General features: G+C 37.0%; 1 protein-coding gene across 4 annotated transcripts in view; it reads right to left on the reverse strand.

Annotated features, from left to right (window-relative positions):
• The window catches only part of FRMD3 (FERM domain containing 3), a 134,349-nt gene that overhangs the window by 50,190 nt on the left and 66,322 nt on the right, over positions 1-17,837 (reverse strand). For 2 of the 4 annotated variants that reach the window (XM_061456291.1, XM_061456292.1), the window contains exons 3-4: positions 12,553-12,595; positions 4,499-4,577 (exon numbers count right to left, since the gene is read on the reverse strand). In XM_061456291.1, coding sequence (XP_061312275.1) covers positions 4,499-4,577; positions 12,553-12,595 — 122 coding nt within the window. Of the gene's footprint in view, positions 1-4,498; positions 4,578-12,552; positions 12,596-17,837 lie in introns of those variants that run through there. The other 2 variants (XM_061456295.1, XM_061456294.1) reach the window with 2 other exon arrangements.

The following is a 17,837-nucleotide window of genomic DNA, read 5'->3' on the forward strand; positions in this document are numbered from 1 at the left end:
AGATTATTCCTTTGGGACCTCAAACGACCTCATATTCCCTCATTTTAATTATACATACAGTATAATGTAGGGATTTGGAGATAAGAAGGCATGAGGCCTTGAGCTGCTTTATTACATAAGAAAGAACAAACACTGATTTATTTATTACCTAAGCAAGAGCCCTGAAAAAAAAAAAATAGTAAAATTTTGTGCCCAGATAGGACCATTCTTTCGATTCATCTGTTCACACTCTCTTAACTGTTCCCATTCTGTTCACACACAACATCTCAGGCTTTCCCAGCTGTGGACCCTCCCAGGGCACTGATCTGTGATAAAAGAATAGGAAGAGAGGCACATAGCAAAAAAACCTGTGCTTTCAGAGAGCATAGTGGGAAGCTGTGCATACAGACTGAATGACCTCCGTAGTTACAACTTCCTTTACAACAATCTTGTATCTTTGTATGCCATGCCAGCAGAATAATCTTGACCATCATAGTGAGCTCTGGAATATCCTTTTCTCTGCACATGGTTCTGTACACATAGCTAAAGAAACATCCCCTCTCACTGGGAAGTGTACCATGCTCTCTGGGAAAAAGAACTGGAATGTACCACAAAGATTTAAAAAAAAAAAAAAAAAAGAAAAAGGAAAAAGAAGAAAGAAGAAAGAAAATCAGCAGAAAAGGAAATTAGCAGTAATACTGGAAATATATGTATTCAAGGTCTCTACCCAAGCATGTGCAGCATCAGCCAGAAAACAGGCTGCAGAGCAGATGCTGATTTAACAGGAAAAGAAACTGAAATTCTGTTTTACAGGTTTGCATAGTTTTACAGTAAACAAAGGAGATGGGAGGACCTGGTGTCATGTTGCTATTGCCTGCTTAAAAACTAGTAGCGATTACTCTCATTAGGGATGCCCAGTGAAGCCAGTTAAATGCCGTTTTCTGAAACTAAAGTACTTTGTTCTGACTCCATGCCACCTATAAGTACCAGACAATCAGCTCTAGAAAGCCATAGCCACACCTCTCAGAAGACCCCTATACCTTCCACATACTACACATGAAGCAGAAGTCAGACTCTCAGAAATGGCTACATGTCGTGGCAGAGAGAAATATCACACTTCTACTGAGGCTGAACACCTCTCTCTGTTTAAAAGATACACAAAGTGTTCAAAAGTCTGTATTCACTGTTAGTGTTGCAATCTGCTAAGCCTCCAGTGCACCTGAAATAAATTCAGAGGCCAAATCATTTCAGCAAAATAGGTTAAATCCTTGCCACTTTCTCATCACAGTTCTTAAACATGCATTGAAAAAACTGCCTGATTACTTCAACTATTGAAAAGAAATAGTGTGTCTTTAGGGTCTCTCAATCATGTTTCAAACATGTATGGCTTCACTGTCCCCCTCAGCAAGCAGTATTTCCAAAAATAAGGACATATCGTCTAAATCCATGCTGACACAAGTTAAAGAGATGAGTTAAGGAAGTTCAGCACTGGTGTGCCTTAAGATCTGGACTTTGTTGACAAGTCAGGATTCATGTAGTCTGTTACTACACAAACCAGAGAACTCAGGGTGACAAGCCCATGGCCACTGAAAGTAACTTGTGAATTACAATCCTAACGCCAGCTGACTATTTAGCAATAATACCTCTAAATGCCTTAACAGCCAGAGGCAGGCACTGATTTTACTTCAAAAGCATAGCTATGAAAGTGATTATTAATTAAAATGAGGGAAGATGAAAGTAAGCAGCTGGAGTGGTACGACATGACTAACAATATCCACAGGCATCCTTAGCAGTGGAACAAAATGACAGGCAAGCACGTGTCTCGGTCCTTTGCCCAAGGCACTCCTGGCCTCTGAACACAGTGTATGCAGACTTTTTCAGGTTCGTACATTTTTTTTTCCTACAATATCATAAACAGAGGGATAACTTCAACTATGTAATTCTCCATCTTTATTTCCTGAAAATAGCTCCAACTGTAAAACCACAAACTAACTCAAGAATTACAGTCCAGCACAGCCCACCAAAGGTAGGATACAAATGAAGTGGGAGTAATCTGAGGTGAGAAATATTCTATTTTCTGTCAGTGATGTCTAAATCCTGTATAGCATTTCAATACATGTGATACTATTTTCACAGAAATCAAATAATTTATCCCATACACACACAGCTTCATGTACTGGACAGATTTATTTTTTATTTTTTTTTACATCAGATATTGCTAAGGAAGAGTAGGAAAAACAGCTCTTTTTAATACACAGATGTCTCTTTGAGGCCTCTATGGTACTTGATTAAAGATTTATTCCGATAAAGCTTTTACAAAGACTGCATTGACAATAATCCACATGGGGGATTTAGACAGGGTTAATTAATATTCTGAACCAAAGAGTCCAGAACAGGATGTCTTACTGTATCTTAATTTCATTATCTAAATGGGACTACAGAAACCCATCAGATTTCTACCCAACTGAAGAAACAAACAAGCAGCTTTCTTACATGCTTAGACATGGAGAGTAGCAGAAATGCAAAGCATTAGTACTCAGACTCAGCTGACTGTATATACAGCTATGAAGTACAGATGGCTTTAAGCCAAAGGGTGACAATGTTATTAATTTATTTTCAAATAATCTTAAGAACACACTGAAATAAAGATAATTGCTCAGTGAAGACAACAGAGATTAAAAAAGAATAAAAAATTTACATCCACCAAAAAGCCAATTAGCTTTCAAGTTTTCATTGCTTCCCTTTCACACACTAACAGGCATTTTTCTTCTCGAATTTCACCCATCGTTGTGATACAAGAAAAAAAAAAAACAAAACTGAAGCCAATTTAGAGTGTCACCTTGAATCTGACCCTCTGCTTTAGATGATGAAACAAATTCTCAGAGGTGACTTACATGACTACACATCATTCACTCATTTCAGGAGCATTTCCTGTACTTTGATATCGTGTAAGAGACCTGGGCAGACACAAAGCAAAGCCTCCAAATAGCAACACTGGGAAACTATAAAGCTGATAATATATGAAAAGGCATCATGTGCGCAAGGTGGACAGGTGAAAAGATTAGTTATTTCTCCTTTTTCAGTCTTAATAGTATTGGTTTTAACTGAAGACCATAAAACATTTTTTCATACAGCAGCTGGACTTTAAAAATTAATTTGAAAGGTTCCAGCAAAGCCTAAAACATACTGGCAGCACAATACACTTCAGTGAGCTAATTCTAGATTCTTTGCATTTCAATAAAACTTCTCCTGGGAGGGTATCCAAGTAGCTTTTTTTTAAAAAAAAAAAAAGTCAATTAATTAAGACTCCTCAATGAGGAAGGTTTACATGAAGTTTATACTCTGGCTCATAACGAGTAAAATGTTCATCCAAGAACAAAGACTAAGAAATCATGAAAATTCATTGATTTCCTGGTCTACAACCTATTCACTCAGTTAAACAGTTTCAGTATTCCACCGAAGATAAATAGCTATAATATGAACTGTATGTTCCAGCTGCTCTGTACAAACTATAAACTTCCCATTCAGCAGAATGCAAGCTGTTCCTGAAACTTACTAAGAATGAGACCAGTGATAATGGGATCACTCCCATTCATGCAGTGACTCATGAGCATAAGAATTTGCAGGGACTGGGGAAAGCATCAGTGAAGAAGTCAGTGCAACAAGTGTTCAGGGGTTCCATGCTTCTGCGACATGCAACTCCAGTGCGACCTCCTGACTAGCAACATTGCAAAGCATGTGTAATGTAGTCCTGCACACCTAATGCACAGGTCAAAAGAGCTGTTGTTTTCCTACATTTTTCCCCAATTGCATTTCTTGAAAAGTACCCAAAGCAACAAAATAGTCACAATGGCTAGTAGGAAGGACAAAACTCCCATTTATTATGTATGACTTTATTTTGACTTATATATGGCTATTTTTACAGCATAATCTGGAAAATCCCAATATAAGCAAAAAGAACTCTCAACTTCCAGAACAGCTTTACTTTAAAAATATAAATATATTGCACCTCTACATCAGTTTGCTAAAGGTCTACCAGTACGTTAAAAATACTATCTTGGTTGTGGTCCTAAAGATATACACGAGAGAAAATTAAGTGGGACTATACATGCTCCTGTTGAAAGAGTTAAGGCCATTACTGAATTAAACTTCATAGGTGATTTCAATAAGCAAACCAAAACTAAGACCCAGAAGGAACTTACTCAAGACCATAATCCTTGTCAGGGTAAAAGTCAGAATAATCCTTCTCTAGTCATTTGACCATTGTTTCTCCTTCTGAGAGTTCTTCAACAACATGACTACTTCACTGTATGTTACAAAAATATCACCTTAAACTGTTTTTAAAAATCTATAGGTACCACAATAAGTAAAAAAGCTACCAACAGCGCAAATGGCTGTTTGCTCTAGTATTTTAGCATAAAAAGTGAGAACCCTACCCTACACAATACACAGTCTGATTTTGAACTTGTTAGAAGACATACATTAAATGCACAGACAAACAAACAAACAGAACAAATACCTGGTCAGCTCTTCTTTAATCTTCAGGGGTTCATGTGGGTAGAATTTCACTCTAAAGCACATGGTAAATGGTGGATGAGCTGAAACATTATAAAGATAAAGCATGAGAACAGTAGCAAACATTGTCTCAGCCACTTGGAAGGAATAAACTCCAAGAGTCTTCAAAAGTAGCTGGTGTGATGGCTAGCTCTGAAACATCAGGCAGAGATTCAAATAAACCAATAAATACTATACATATGTATGTATGAAGAGAATATATGACAAAGGTGGCCAAAGCATGTGCAAAATAGACCTAACCTAGACAAATCAATTTATAAAGAGATTTGCACCTCACAAGATTTTCGTTTGATATAAGAAGTACAAAAAACATTTGTGCTATTTTTTTTTTTTTTAAACGGGAAGCAGTTGCATCTTGTCATAAAGAGATACAAAAGGTGTTATCTATATTTGTTATTCCTGACAATGATAATACCTAGACTACAAAATGGAAGAAACCATTAATTAAATTTGGTTAAAGAAGCTAGAGACAACAGAACTGTTATTGTTTACAGTATTTAGTAAGACTACATTACCTATTTTTCAGCTACGGTAATAATATCAGGCCTTAAGTATAATACTTCCTCTTGAAAAAAAAAAATTCCCAACAAAACAAAAAGAAGACCAAGTAACAGGAATTATTTCAATTCTGCAATTAGTATCTCTCAGTTTTACATTAATGAACATAGCTTTATATCCCACTGTTGTATGTCTGACAGTATTCAAGATATTATCTTATCTTAGGCCAATTATCTTTCAGTGATTACAGGAGGGACAGAAAACAAATTGAAGACTATTAATCCCACCAAAGAGGCATCTTGTGATAATCATGTTAGGCTAAAAGATGTGTGAAAACCATGTAGAAGGTTTAAAAATATCACATCACGCACAATACGCAGGTAGGCAGAGCCCTCAGAACTGTCTGTAGCCATGTAATGTTCATGTTTTAAATTCCACTTCTCAGTTTGAAGTGAGAAGGAAAATAACCACATCTTCAAAAGGTAAATAGTGTGGGGGGAAAAGTAAGCTGGGCAGGGGTCCTTTACCAAAACGTTTACCAGCACAGCCATTTTTAAGTAGACAGAAATTGAAGAAAAGCTGAGGCTTCAAACAAAATGGGAACATGTAATAACTGTGCTCATTTGGAAGTGTCCTACAGAACTGAGTGCAAAATTATAATCCTTTTATTGTAATATTTAACTATGAAATTAACTTTCTGCATATTTACACCCATACTCTATAGACCCTTCCTTTCAAAGGGGAGGTGGGGTTTTAGTTGGGTGGTTTTAGGTTTGGGTTTTGGTTTGTGGTTTTTTTTTAAAATGAAAGCATGCATGTAACTTTACTTCATAGTAAAATACAGAATTATAATATTCTAGTTAGATTCAAAAGTCCCTTGTCTTAATGTATTCTGAATGCACTCAGTCAATCTAACTTCCTAAATCTGGAAGAGACAGTGCTTTCACATGAGAAAAAGAACGGAAGGTTAAAGAACAGGGCAAAGAAAATTACAGAGAAAATGAAGGAAGAGAACAGGTGAAACAGAAGATTACTTTTTAGTCATTATAATATATAAAAGTAATCATAAAGATACCACAACATTTTACTGCACAATCTCCTTAAGTTTACTTGCTCACTGACTTGTATAAACTGCACGTGCAAATTAGTTCTATAAACATGATACCTCTTCAAGCTACTCTGACTGCAGTATTTACATGTATGTTGCAGTCTTCCAGAAACACAGGACTGGAGATCAGATAGTTCCATGTGATGTACAAAAGCAACAGAAAATAAAAATGCATTACATCTTTCATTACAGCAGGTATCTTTTGAACGGTTTGAGTGCTTATGACAATGTAGGAATATCTTCCCCTTTCAAGACCTCATGTTGCACTTTTTTAAACTACTTTCAGCCTCAACAAAAACTGCTGATTTCACATTTTTTTTACTTGTTTAAATAATTGTTCATTGAAGACACAAGGAGAAATATCAGAAGAGATGGGGATGAAGAGATAAAAAACACAGGGAAAAAAAAACAGAAAGTAAGGAAACAACAAATAGAAACAAACAAGAGGAACTGGAAGAATAAAAACAAGCCTTAATTGTTCCCTAGAGATCCTTCGAACATTCAAGCTAATCAGGTCCTCTGAGGGCAAGAGAAACACTTAGACTGCTTTCTGTGGGCTTCAGCTTCTTAGACATGACTGCAGCAGTGTCTTACAATAATTGGATGTAGACTGCAAAACAGAGAACACTGTTATGTCCTCCCTGCCCTTTAGTGGCAAACTAGAAGGTAAACCAAATTCAATGCCCAAGAAAGGAAAACAGTCATCCAGAGATTAAGGAGTCATGTTGCCTGGACAAAGCAAAAGATAATGTAAGTCATCTTAAATAGTTCTGCCTCTTAGCAATAAGATTCTTAAATCTAAGCAAGAGAGAAAACTTGGACTTTTATAATACGGTTGCACTCACAAAACATGATTGAAGAAACAACCAGTATTAACCGAGCAAGAGCTCTTCCTCAGGAAAAGAAAAAAAAAAGGCAAACAAAACAAAAAAATCCCAAACTTTTACCTGTCCTGGAAGATTAGAATTAGTTTGTGGTCGAAATAGGGATGCAGACATAAGAACAGTTAGTGCATGGCTCTGCAGGACCCTAGCTAGTACAAGCATACTGCAAGATTCTAAAAATGTACTGAATTTTACCTAAATTTTGGATGTCAATGAAATGATTAAATTTTCTGGCTGTGGTAAAAAAAAAAAAGAGCCGTATTCTGGCAGTCTGTGGTAACCACAGAAAAACAACAGCTGCCCTGTATGCACGGAGTATCATTGTGAGGAAAGGACAGCATACACCGGACTAAATCAAATAGCCCTGACTCAGTTAACAGGAAATGTTTTCCTCGCAGACAGAAGTGTACACCAGTGCACAGAATAGGCAGATCGGCAAGATCTGGCAAGGCAGTTTGAAGCCTACTTTGAAACATTTCCTAGACTCAAGCCTCTGTAACAATATTCCTCCTCAGCAGTGCAGCAAGCAATACAAAACAAGGCTGCTGCAGACTGCCAAACAGAGGTCTTCCCTCAGCAATTGCTACAAGTATGGCAATTTGAAATTTTAAAAATAATATGATCCCCTCCATCCAATTCACCTCTGGAAATGAAATAAGAAGGTACTCTATAACTACACAGTGAAATAGGATCCTCTTTTTTCTGTTCTTTTTTTCCCAGTTAGAAAACCTGCCCAAAAGAATGAGCACTTGAAAGGGGAAGAAGTGACCCCCACAGCTATCTACTTTCTTCTTCATCTTCATTTTAAAATGGATCATAAGCCTAATGTTCCTCCAAACGCACATTTGATGATATATAGACATTTAGTAAGGTTTTTGTCTTACAGATTTTACACCACTAGACAAACGCACATGAGAACCTCATATTCTCTCATTCACTACATTCTTGTAGTGGAAAGCAAGACAGGCAGTGAATTGCACAGCTCAAGAAATGAGATTGTCAAGCCAGACAATTCCTCTGTTCCTTGAAAGCAAAATTACTTTCTACTACTTACTCGCACATTAAAGTGGAAACATTAACAGCAAATCTTCCCAAAACAGAACTCAATTTACAGAGGAACATGTCTTCAAAACTAGCCTGAATATAATTAGTTTTAGAACAGCTATAAGCTTTTTCTTTCAGACTGGTCCTTTACCTATCAGATAAGGAGCAGTCAGTATAGTGAAATGCCTAAGGCTTTGTCAGAATTTCCTACCATCACAGGCTTTGCTTTTTCACTACGAAATATTCACAACTGCAGTAACTGCAAAAGACATTAACATGGAAAATAGTACTGACTGCAAACTCCACTGAATAGGGCTATTAATTTGCCAGTTTATGCGCTAGCAGAACATAAAAGATGACGGCAAAAGAACAAATAAACTCATTTAAATTATACCAAATGTTCAGACCAGTCCTGACCTAGACCCTCATGAAGGAACTACACAGACAGCATGGAAGGTTTCTAGGTAACTATGTGTCTTTCAGGGTTTATTTCAGTGGCATTCAACTAAGACAAACTATCCAGTATACATGAAACAGTAAGTATCTCCTAGCTAAAAACCGAAACTCTAATACCCTGATCAAAACAAATGGGGAGATGGGACCTGCACCCCTTGGCACAGGTATCAATGTATAAGAGAATGTATCTTCCATGCATTCATTTTTAAGCAAAGCCCACTGAATCACTCTTCTTCTGTGTAGATCAAAAGGTAGATCATAAGCCTAAGAAAATATGCACATTTTCTTCATAGAAAGACAAACTGAAATACTATCTTTCTGTAAGAGAAAAATTGGTTTTTAAACAACAGAAAAAAAAGATGGTGAAAAACTTGGCTGAAGTTTTAGAATTGTGAACCAAAGAGGGAGAAGGACAGAAGATTCGCAGCTGCCACTTTTGGGAAGGTTTCCTGTTTGTTTTTAACAACTTGCTTTTCATCCAGCATGAATATTAGGTTCTGTAAAGAGCTTTACTGGCAGTGTTGTTTTTTTTGATTAAACATGGATTCAGATGGATACTGAAAGCCAAAAGCAGATGTTTAAATTATCATCATAGCCCTGGGAATGCGATGTTTCAGAAAACTTTCTGCATCTCTCCTTGATGTTACGTATTCTCTGAGCTACACTATACCTACCAAAAGGTAGTGAAGGTAGTGAACATCAGGGAAAAAAACAAAAAAACAAACAAGCAAACAACAAACCCAAACCAAACCAAAAAAATCATTACACTGAAACAGTCTTCATGTTCACTGATGCTGCAGAAGGATCTCTGGGGCACCGTGAGACATTTACTGCTGTTTCCATATACCTCTTCACTTATAAAATGAATCGGCTGTTTGACCACATCACTTGGTGAGCATGTTTAAGACAGAACACTACCCAGTGTTTTTATTTCATGCATAAGAGATACAGGAAGGAAGGAATGATGGAAGAAAGGAGAGAAAGACAGAAAGGTGGATTTTCATCAAGCAGTTATAAAAATGCTTTAAAGCACGTTAATAAGAATCATACATATGTAATATGCATCATTTGGAGTAACGCCAAATCTTTATGTTTTCACTGTGCATATCTGAATAAACTCTTTACATTTGCACTTAGACACAAACACTGATGACAACTTTGAGATTTAAGAATCTTTAGGAGGTTTTGCACAACCCATTTCTGCATCCGGGTTCTTGCTTTCCCTGATTCATCCCATTTCTTTTCACACTTTATAACAGCATTAGAGATTCAGGAAATTAACAAATTCCAGTGGCCTGACACAGCAAAGCATCCTTTTTGCATTACTCTCTCAGATCAACTGACATGTAAAGCAGCAAGAAAAACATGAAATTTGAACTACTGCACACCAAAGCAACAGAATTGATTCTGTCATCAAGATCAAAACCCATAGAGTTGGACATTTCCCACAAAGCAGATTACAGCATAGATTCATACTTATTATGCAGAATAACCTTCAAACTTGTTGAAAAAAAGAGAGAGGGAAAGTGCATGGGAAAACTCTGTTCTTTGCTTAAACATTAGTGCTGATGTGACCAGCACTAGCGTTTACACCAAGACATTCCTAGACAGAAAATAAGTAAAAAATGTAAGACGGACAAATGGTGAAGAGCTTTACTGCCAGCATCTGGGAGATTACAGCATACATAAAAACATGCAAAACAATAGAAAAACAGGTTTCAAAAGTCTTTATCTAGAACCACAAAGATGCAGCTACCTCATGCAACGTTTTAGTTTTTCAACACACTGCTGGAAGCATGGTGCTCACAGCTATCAATTGCTGGCCAGCAAGCAGCTTCAACTTGTAAAAGAAGACCAGCAGTGGTTCAGGACATTTCTCAGAGCCTAAAATTTCCACTCTCTGGCAGAATCAGTGGTAAAAATTAGACCTAGATTTTACACATCATGTTTTGACACAAACATTTGAGTGAAGGTGGAATATGCAAAGGTAGAGATTGACAGAAAAAAAAATGACGTTTTAATTCTTCTCTGTTGAACCAGGTTTCATATGTGATTAAGACAAAATTTAAAATATTCTGGAAGATTCTGTCATATCCCAGGGTTATTATGAGTTTAAAACAATCTTTGCCAAAGCTAAGGAAATTAAAATGGTAGAGCACCGCACAAGAGCCTATGAAGACTTCAAACATACAACATTCAATCCCACCAACAGAATCATATAACTGCCGAATTGTGATTTCTGTACAATCTGACTAGGTAGAGGGATTATACCTGAATGATTCATATACTACTGAGGCCGACAAAATCTCATACCTACTGAAATTTGTATTAGAACACTATTCCCAGTCATTCCTTTTCTGCTCTGTATATTTGTCAATACCGAGGTGTATGAATAAACTGAAAAACTTGTTACTGTGTTAGGGGAAAATGAAGCTCCTCACAAAGAGTAGCTGAGATCAAGCATGCAGCAAATTTTCAAATTTGCCATAATCCTATGAAAATCTGAGCATTCAACTGAATTTAGAACATTTTGAATCATTAGTATTAATATAACCTACTCTTGCAGCAGAGGAGATGAAAGTCCATTCTTACATACAATCACTGTGAACAGCCTTCTGCCACCATTTCTCCTAGAAGTCATATATACATAATATATGTTCTATTACATAATATATGTTCTATTAACCATACACTTCATGGTTTCAGTTTTTGTATTTTCCACCTGATTCTAATTTCAGTCCTCACGTGTGTCACCTGCGACTCTGATGCTTTTCAAATGAATACGGTTAATGTCTTCTTCCGAGTCTAAACCTTTTCCTAGAAAACTGTGTATTTTTAGACAAAATATGAATTAACCTTGTGTGCCTTTAAAAATTTATTTTCTACATTAATACAGTATATTTTTACAAAAATAAAGCAAGAGGTTCCTGATGTGAAATGCTTACAAAAACATCCTTGAAACCTGTGGGAGAAAAAGATATATTTACGTGTAATCTCCGTTAATTCTACACATGCATTTTATATATATGTGTATGTGTATATATATATATATATATATATATATATATATATGTTTTGTTTCCTTAAAGGGCTATTGCAGCAACTGAAGTCCTCTATCTGTGACAAAAAATATAGTTAACTTACACTAGTATTAACCTGAAATTGCTTATAAAAAGCCAATCACAGTAGTTAATTCTACTCCTGTGTCCTGAATCTAAGGCTGACAGCAAAACTCCTTTGTTACCATATCATTCTCTGCTGCTGTTGCTGTTGAAAAATTTTCACTGTGACAACTAATCTCATACTAGCTGCATTCTGTTTTGCTATTTCCTACATGATCATTTTTCAGTCTTCAGAGGTTTGATTAGGATTTACCCAAAAGCCACACAAGTCCTCTGATAAGACCATCACATCAGTGAATCTATGGAATTTATGGAGTACCATCAACCACATCTAGGCAGGCAGAGATGTTCTGAATAAATCAAAACACCCTCAGTGCATCTGGTAGCAGAGTTCCTGAATATGTTCCTATGCAAAGTGCAACAAGAAACATGAGCTTCACTTTGTTGGGTGAAAGCAGTAATGCACAGCACTTGAGTTTGCTGGACGGTAACAGTAATCTCAGAACAGTGCTCTGCATTGTTAGGAAGTAGGAGACAGCAGAAAGAGAGCAAACCAGAAAGACCCAGAAGCAGACTGCCACATTCCACATTTCACTGCCATCTCCCAGTGGCGTCTGACTGAAAACAAAAGCCAAGAATGTACAGGTCTTCCAACCAGATCTGCCACCCTACACACATCTGCCTAGCTCTGAGCAGTAAGTGGAAGCTCTTGATGTGCAGAGCACTGTGAGACAGTGTAATGAGAGTACCCTGAGTTTTTAGGAGCCTAGATAGGACACAAAGGGCCTATTTGCACCAAGAAACAAATTAAGCATATTCTAAGTTACTGTGTGAAAGCACAGGAAAACTTCTGGGCATTTCTAAAACATGAACTCTCAACACTTACATTTCATTTGCTTGATGATGGACTTGTTGGGCTCAAGCCAGTGCTGGAAAGACAAAGCAGAGAGCAGAGGTTAATACAGATCACATCAGACAACGACATCCTTGTACAGCTACGTGGTACCAAAAATAGGAAGCAGGATTTTTGTTTCACTGAGACATATATACACTGGAAAAGCACCTCCATACTGTTGTAATGTTGGAATTGCAATGTACAAGCATATTTAGTGTTACCACTGCTCAGTAGATACATTCAAGGTAAAAATAAGACAAATATTTTATTTTAAAGATAAATTTTAAAAGACATTCTCTAGTGATTACTTTGCAACAAACTTTTCAGACTTACACTTTCAGCCATTTTTTTCTAGAAATATGACTATCTGGGCCAGTAGGACAGACTATTCAGAAATGTTAATATTGTTTGTTCACTAATGCTGTCTTCTACAGGTCTTATAACTAAAGCATGTAAAAATACTGTATTCTCAGTCAACAGCTTCAGAACACAAGCTACTGTTCTCTTCTAGCAAGAACGGAAAATCTGAAGGCAAAAAGTGTACTTTTCCATGAAATGTTTATGCTACAGGCAGTGAATGCACAACAGAGAGGTACAGAAGGTATAGTTGGTGCTTAACTTTCCAGGGAAAGACTGCAATGCCAGAAAAACTTCCATTTTTTTATTCCTCTATAAAATCAACTCAGATTCTTCTGTGATGAAAAGCCAGGCTCACATTTTTGTTAAGAGCCTTAGCACATCCCCTGCTACCACTAGCTGAACCGTTCAGAAGGATGTTTTGATTGACAAAAGAACATGCTGATATTCAAGTGCCACTTCTAACCACAGCCAACAGCATTTGTACTAGGATTTTTCCTGTAAGCAAAAAATTTCCACAGTAAACTGAGATTTGTGCTGCAGAAGCAGCTGGTCAGAAAGCATAGTATTCAGCTTTAATAAGCATAATCAACCCTGGAAGGCCTTGCACTAAGGGGTTTCATTTTTAACCCTTTTTATTCTAGCTCTGAAACCCTACAAAATCTAGTACTTCTTAAACCATATGTAATATTTAGAATACTCTACATCAGCTACTGTTTTTCCTCATAACTTACAGTAATTCTACTACAGAGAAAGGCCAGGGAAGACAGTTTGTAAGAACTGTTAATAGGTGACAGAAATTATTATTTTAAAAATCACAATATCTCAAGACTTCAGTCAAAATCAGGGATAACTTTATATTAGTTTTCTGGAACAGAACTTTTGAGAAAAAAATAACATGGAAAGAACAGTTTTAAATACCTGCAGCTTATATGCTGTGGCTGCTCCAAAACTACTGCATACAGTTTACAGTAATATTGGTGATCAGCTCTACCATGTATTTCTGTTTGAAGCTTACTTACCACCAAGAGACTGGTATGGAAACCTTCTGCTCAAAAGACAAACAAAACAAAAAAACAGCAACACCAAACTTCAAAGGACAAACTTTAAAACAACAAAAAACAGCCCCACAAGATTTCTTCATATCTTGCCTCTTCCTAGTATGTCTATTTTTTGGGTAAAAGAAGAAAGCAAAAAAGAGAAAACAATAAGCGCTTCACCAACTTACCAGAAATATCTAGCTCATTTCATTCTTTTTTAGATCACACAGATACATTATTTATTCATTCTGCTCTGAATAATTTGGGGGTGAGGGTTGTTCATAAATAGGTAAGGTAAGTTAAGAAATTGTATGTAGTCTGCAGTACTTCATAGATAAATGATCCAGATGAATTCATAGATATGAAACCAGACACACAGATACACATTTACTTTCTTTAACCTCTTCACACACCTGTCCCACCTCCACCAGGATCTAGGTGTCCTACCTGAAGATTCAGACAGCAAAGAGAAACCTAGACAGTGAGCTGTACTGTATCGTTCCCAGGGAACTGAGAGGTAAGAGGCATCTCACATGTTTAATCTAGCAGAAGCACAACACAATTTGTTTGATGTTTCTCTTTGAAAGGCCAGGCTGAAATATTAGCACAGACCAGGTCAGCATTTACAGCTGCTTGAAAAAGTCAGTTACCTATTCTAACAAAAAGTCAGGTATTAATAAAAATACCCAATTTGCAAATATTAAACCCTCATAATTCATGAATAATTCACGAATAACGAAAAAGGGGAAACATGAATGAAATTCCTCCTGCAATACTCTAAACCCCCAGAACACAGATTTAGTTAACATGTTCGAAAGAAAACTGTTTCTAATGTTTCATTAAGAGCTGGCTTTCATGGTTTAAAAATGGATTGAAAAGACACCAAGCAATTAAGCTGTCTAGACCTTCACTTGGAGGTCAAGAAACTGACAGCAGGTTTCAGAAGCTCAGATTTCTGTAGTGACCTTCTGTTGGTGGAATATTGCAAACATGTAGGAAATTCAGCTGAACCTTCCAGAAAACTGAGCAGTTACTTTATAATTTGTGGATATTTTCTAAGACACAGCAATTAGGTGCTTAATGCTGAGTGTCAGGGGAAGATAAACACCTAGTCACTGCTAGTACTTCTGGAAAGAGCCACCCCTATATATTTGTTTGTATATTTCAATTTGAGTTTTAGGAAAGATTTTCCCCTGAGTATTTATCTTCCAGCCTTACAGCACTGACTAATAATTAATAATTGTGCCTCATCTCTACACTAGAGTATTCATGCTATATTTATTCCAAGATTAATTAGTTCTAACAGCTAGGACCAGATAAAACTTCCTATAAATTCGTCCAAAGGTTTCTGCAGGAATTTTCAATTGAAAAGCATATGTCTTTGTAAAATGTTCTTTCCACGTATCAATCTTTTGTTAAACAATTTGCTGAAAAGAAAGAAAAAAAAAATCCTCAGACAAAAAGAAAATACAACATTTTGAGTTCTCAGACCGAACTTTAAAAGCATTTAATTCTTCCACTACAGAAAGATGTCACTGCAAGAGTGTGCCACACTACCTTGCAGGAACAAACCACAGGTGTTTCCAATTTTCTTGTAAAGCTAGCACCTCATTTATAAGACAAATAAAAAAAAGAGAAACAAAACAAGTCAGATGTAAACTTGCAATCACAGACAGGAATCTTTAATTTCCCTCTATGGAGTAAAATGTGTAAACTAGGGGAAGGGAAAAACCCATCAACCTTATACAGTTTCATTTTTGCCTCATGTATTTCACACTGTTGTCCATAAAGACTGCTTTAATTGGATGATAGCCTACACCCTCAAACCAGCCTGATTTTTTATGTGGCAGTACTTAATGATCATCAGAAATCATTCCTGCAGAGGCTGAGCCTCCTATTTCAGTGATGGCATGTTAGCAACATGGTTGCTGCCCAATGGAGTAGATAAGATTTTGATCCTAATCCAGATAACATCTAAGGATTCTTTGAGGTAACTTCTGTTCAGCACTGCCAATTTCTAATCCCTTCTGCCAAAAGACATCTGGGTAGGAGCCTGGCACGTAGATGGTCAGGCAGATGTCCTCATGGAAGCAGAAAGCAAAGAGAAAGAACCTAGAGATCTTGAAGGTCAGTCATGGGATAGCTAACAAGTCTCAGTGCTTCAAGCATCAGTGGTAAGCAAACTATTATGGATTTCACTTTTGGTCCTGGGATCCTAAAATATGCTGAGAATTGCATTCTGACTCATATTTCATTGCGACTACATGCTGTCTTTCAGACTAGTGCAATTTTTACTTTGTAAATACAGCCTTCACCTCTGCTCAGCCTTTAAATGGCACTGAACAGTCATTAGCAAGGCCAGGTGTTTTCTTGCTTACCAACAAATGCTGATGTTCTACCAGCTTCCACAGCAAAAGCTCGAGACGAGCAAGGACACTACATAAGGATAAAAACAGCATTCTAGAGAGTCAGTTTAACTCCACAAACACTGATGTCCTTTTAGTAAAGACACTTCAGCCAACAACCTGTTTTGAACAGTCATTCACTGAGAAGCTCAGACAGGACTGAGCTTGGTCTCACTACAGCAGAGGGTTAAGGGTTTTGGAGTAAGACGCAGGAAGGAAAGAGGACACAATGTCACATATCTATTTTTACAGTCCCTGTAAAGCGTCAGGTGTCATGAAAATGCCCAACCGTTCTTCCTCTAAAATGCAACAGTTGCCTTACAGTGCAAACGTGTGTTTCAGTCTCCTCATCCTATGGACTCCTGTGTAAGACTGGCATAAACCAAAGCCCACCTCCTAAAAACCTGCCAAGCCAAAGGCAAGTGCTTGGGACCTGGCAAACCAGAAGTCCAAGGAATTCAGTGAAAAGTCCCTCTCCTCCAACACAAGAGGCTTTTCATTTAGCCTCTCTGTTTGCAAGAGGAGCACTAAAGAAGGGGCAACCAAACATGTCTAAATGCTATGAATATTTAACTCCACCTCAGCAAGCAATATTTAGTCAATGCTCAGATGTCCATACGGTAAAACAGAACCTGAGAACCTGCAGACTGTGTCCAGGTGGCTTATGAAGATCTCCAGAGAGGGAGATTCAATGACCCTCCCCAGCAATCTGTTCCAGTGCTCTGCCACCCTCAACGTAAAGAAGTTTTTTCTCATATTGATGTGAAACTTCTCATGTTTTATATGTTGATGTGTGCCTGAGCCACCACGTCCTCACAGACAACAGGTTCACAAATGATGGAAAAAACACCGCTATTAAAATAGCCTGAAGAATTACTTGGTGTGCAGGGTTATTAATCTTCACACATGATACTTTGGTTAGTAACATTACTGCTGAATTAAGTTTATCTGTACATTCACACTACTATTCATTTGTGCCAAGATTTTGTTTAGTACATAAATGCACCCGTACTGGTAAAAGCATCCATTTAACTCAGCACTTTGTTCCTAAAAATAGCCTGAAGTAAACACTTAGAAAAAGAACAAAAGTAGTAGCTCCCATTGTGTTCACTGGCTTTTTCCATCAGCCTCCATTATAATTTGTTTATAAGCTTTTGTGGACCTTCCAATTTGACTATTAACTTTTTTTCTAACTCTTTTGTGTTTTTGACATCTACAACAATGAATTTTTTCAATAGGTATGGTATTTTAGAAACTACTTCTCAATACCAATTGCTTTATAATTTCTTTAAGTGTGTTTTAGTTCTGTTACAAAAATTACAGGGCAATCTTTCCCTGATCTCCTTCTCCAAGCCATTTTACAACATATCTATTTCTCTTACTTCTCTTGTACATTCTCTTGCTCTCTCTCGGTCATTCTCTCTCACTTAACTCTTTTCCTAGATGAATTTTTCTAGTCTAATCCATCTCTCTT

Source organism: Pezoporus flaviventris, unplaced genomic scaffold (assembly GCF_033815535.1).
Source record: "Pezoporus flaviventris isolate CSIRO_AGI_PZ_B2104156 unplaced genomic scaffold, CSIRO_AGI_Pfla_v1 ptg000022l, whole genome shotgun sequence".
NCBI lineage: Eukaryota > Metazoa > Chordata > Aves > Psittaciformes > Psittacidae > Pezoporus > Pezoporus flaviventris.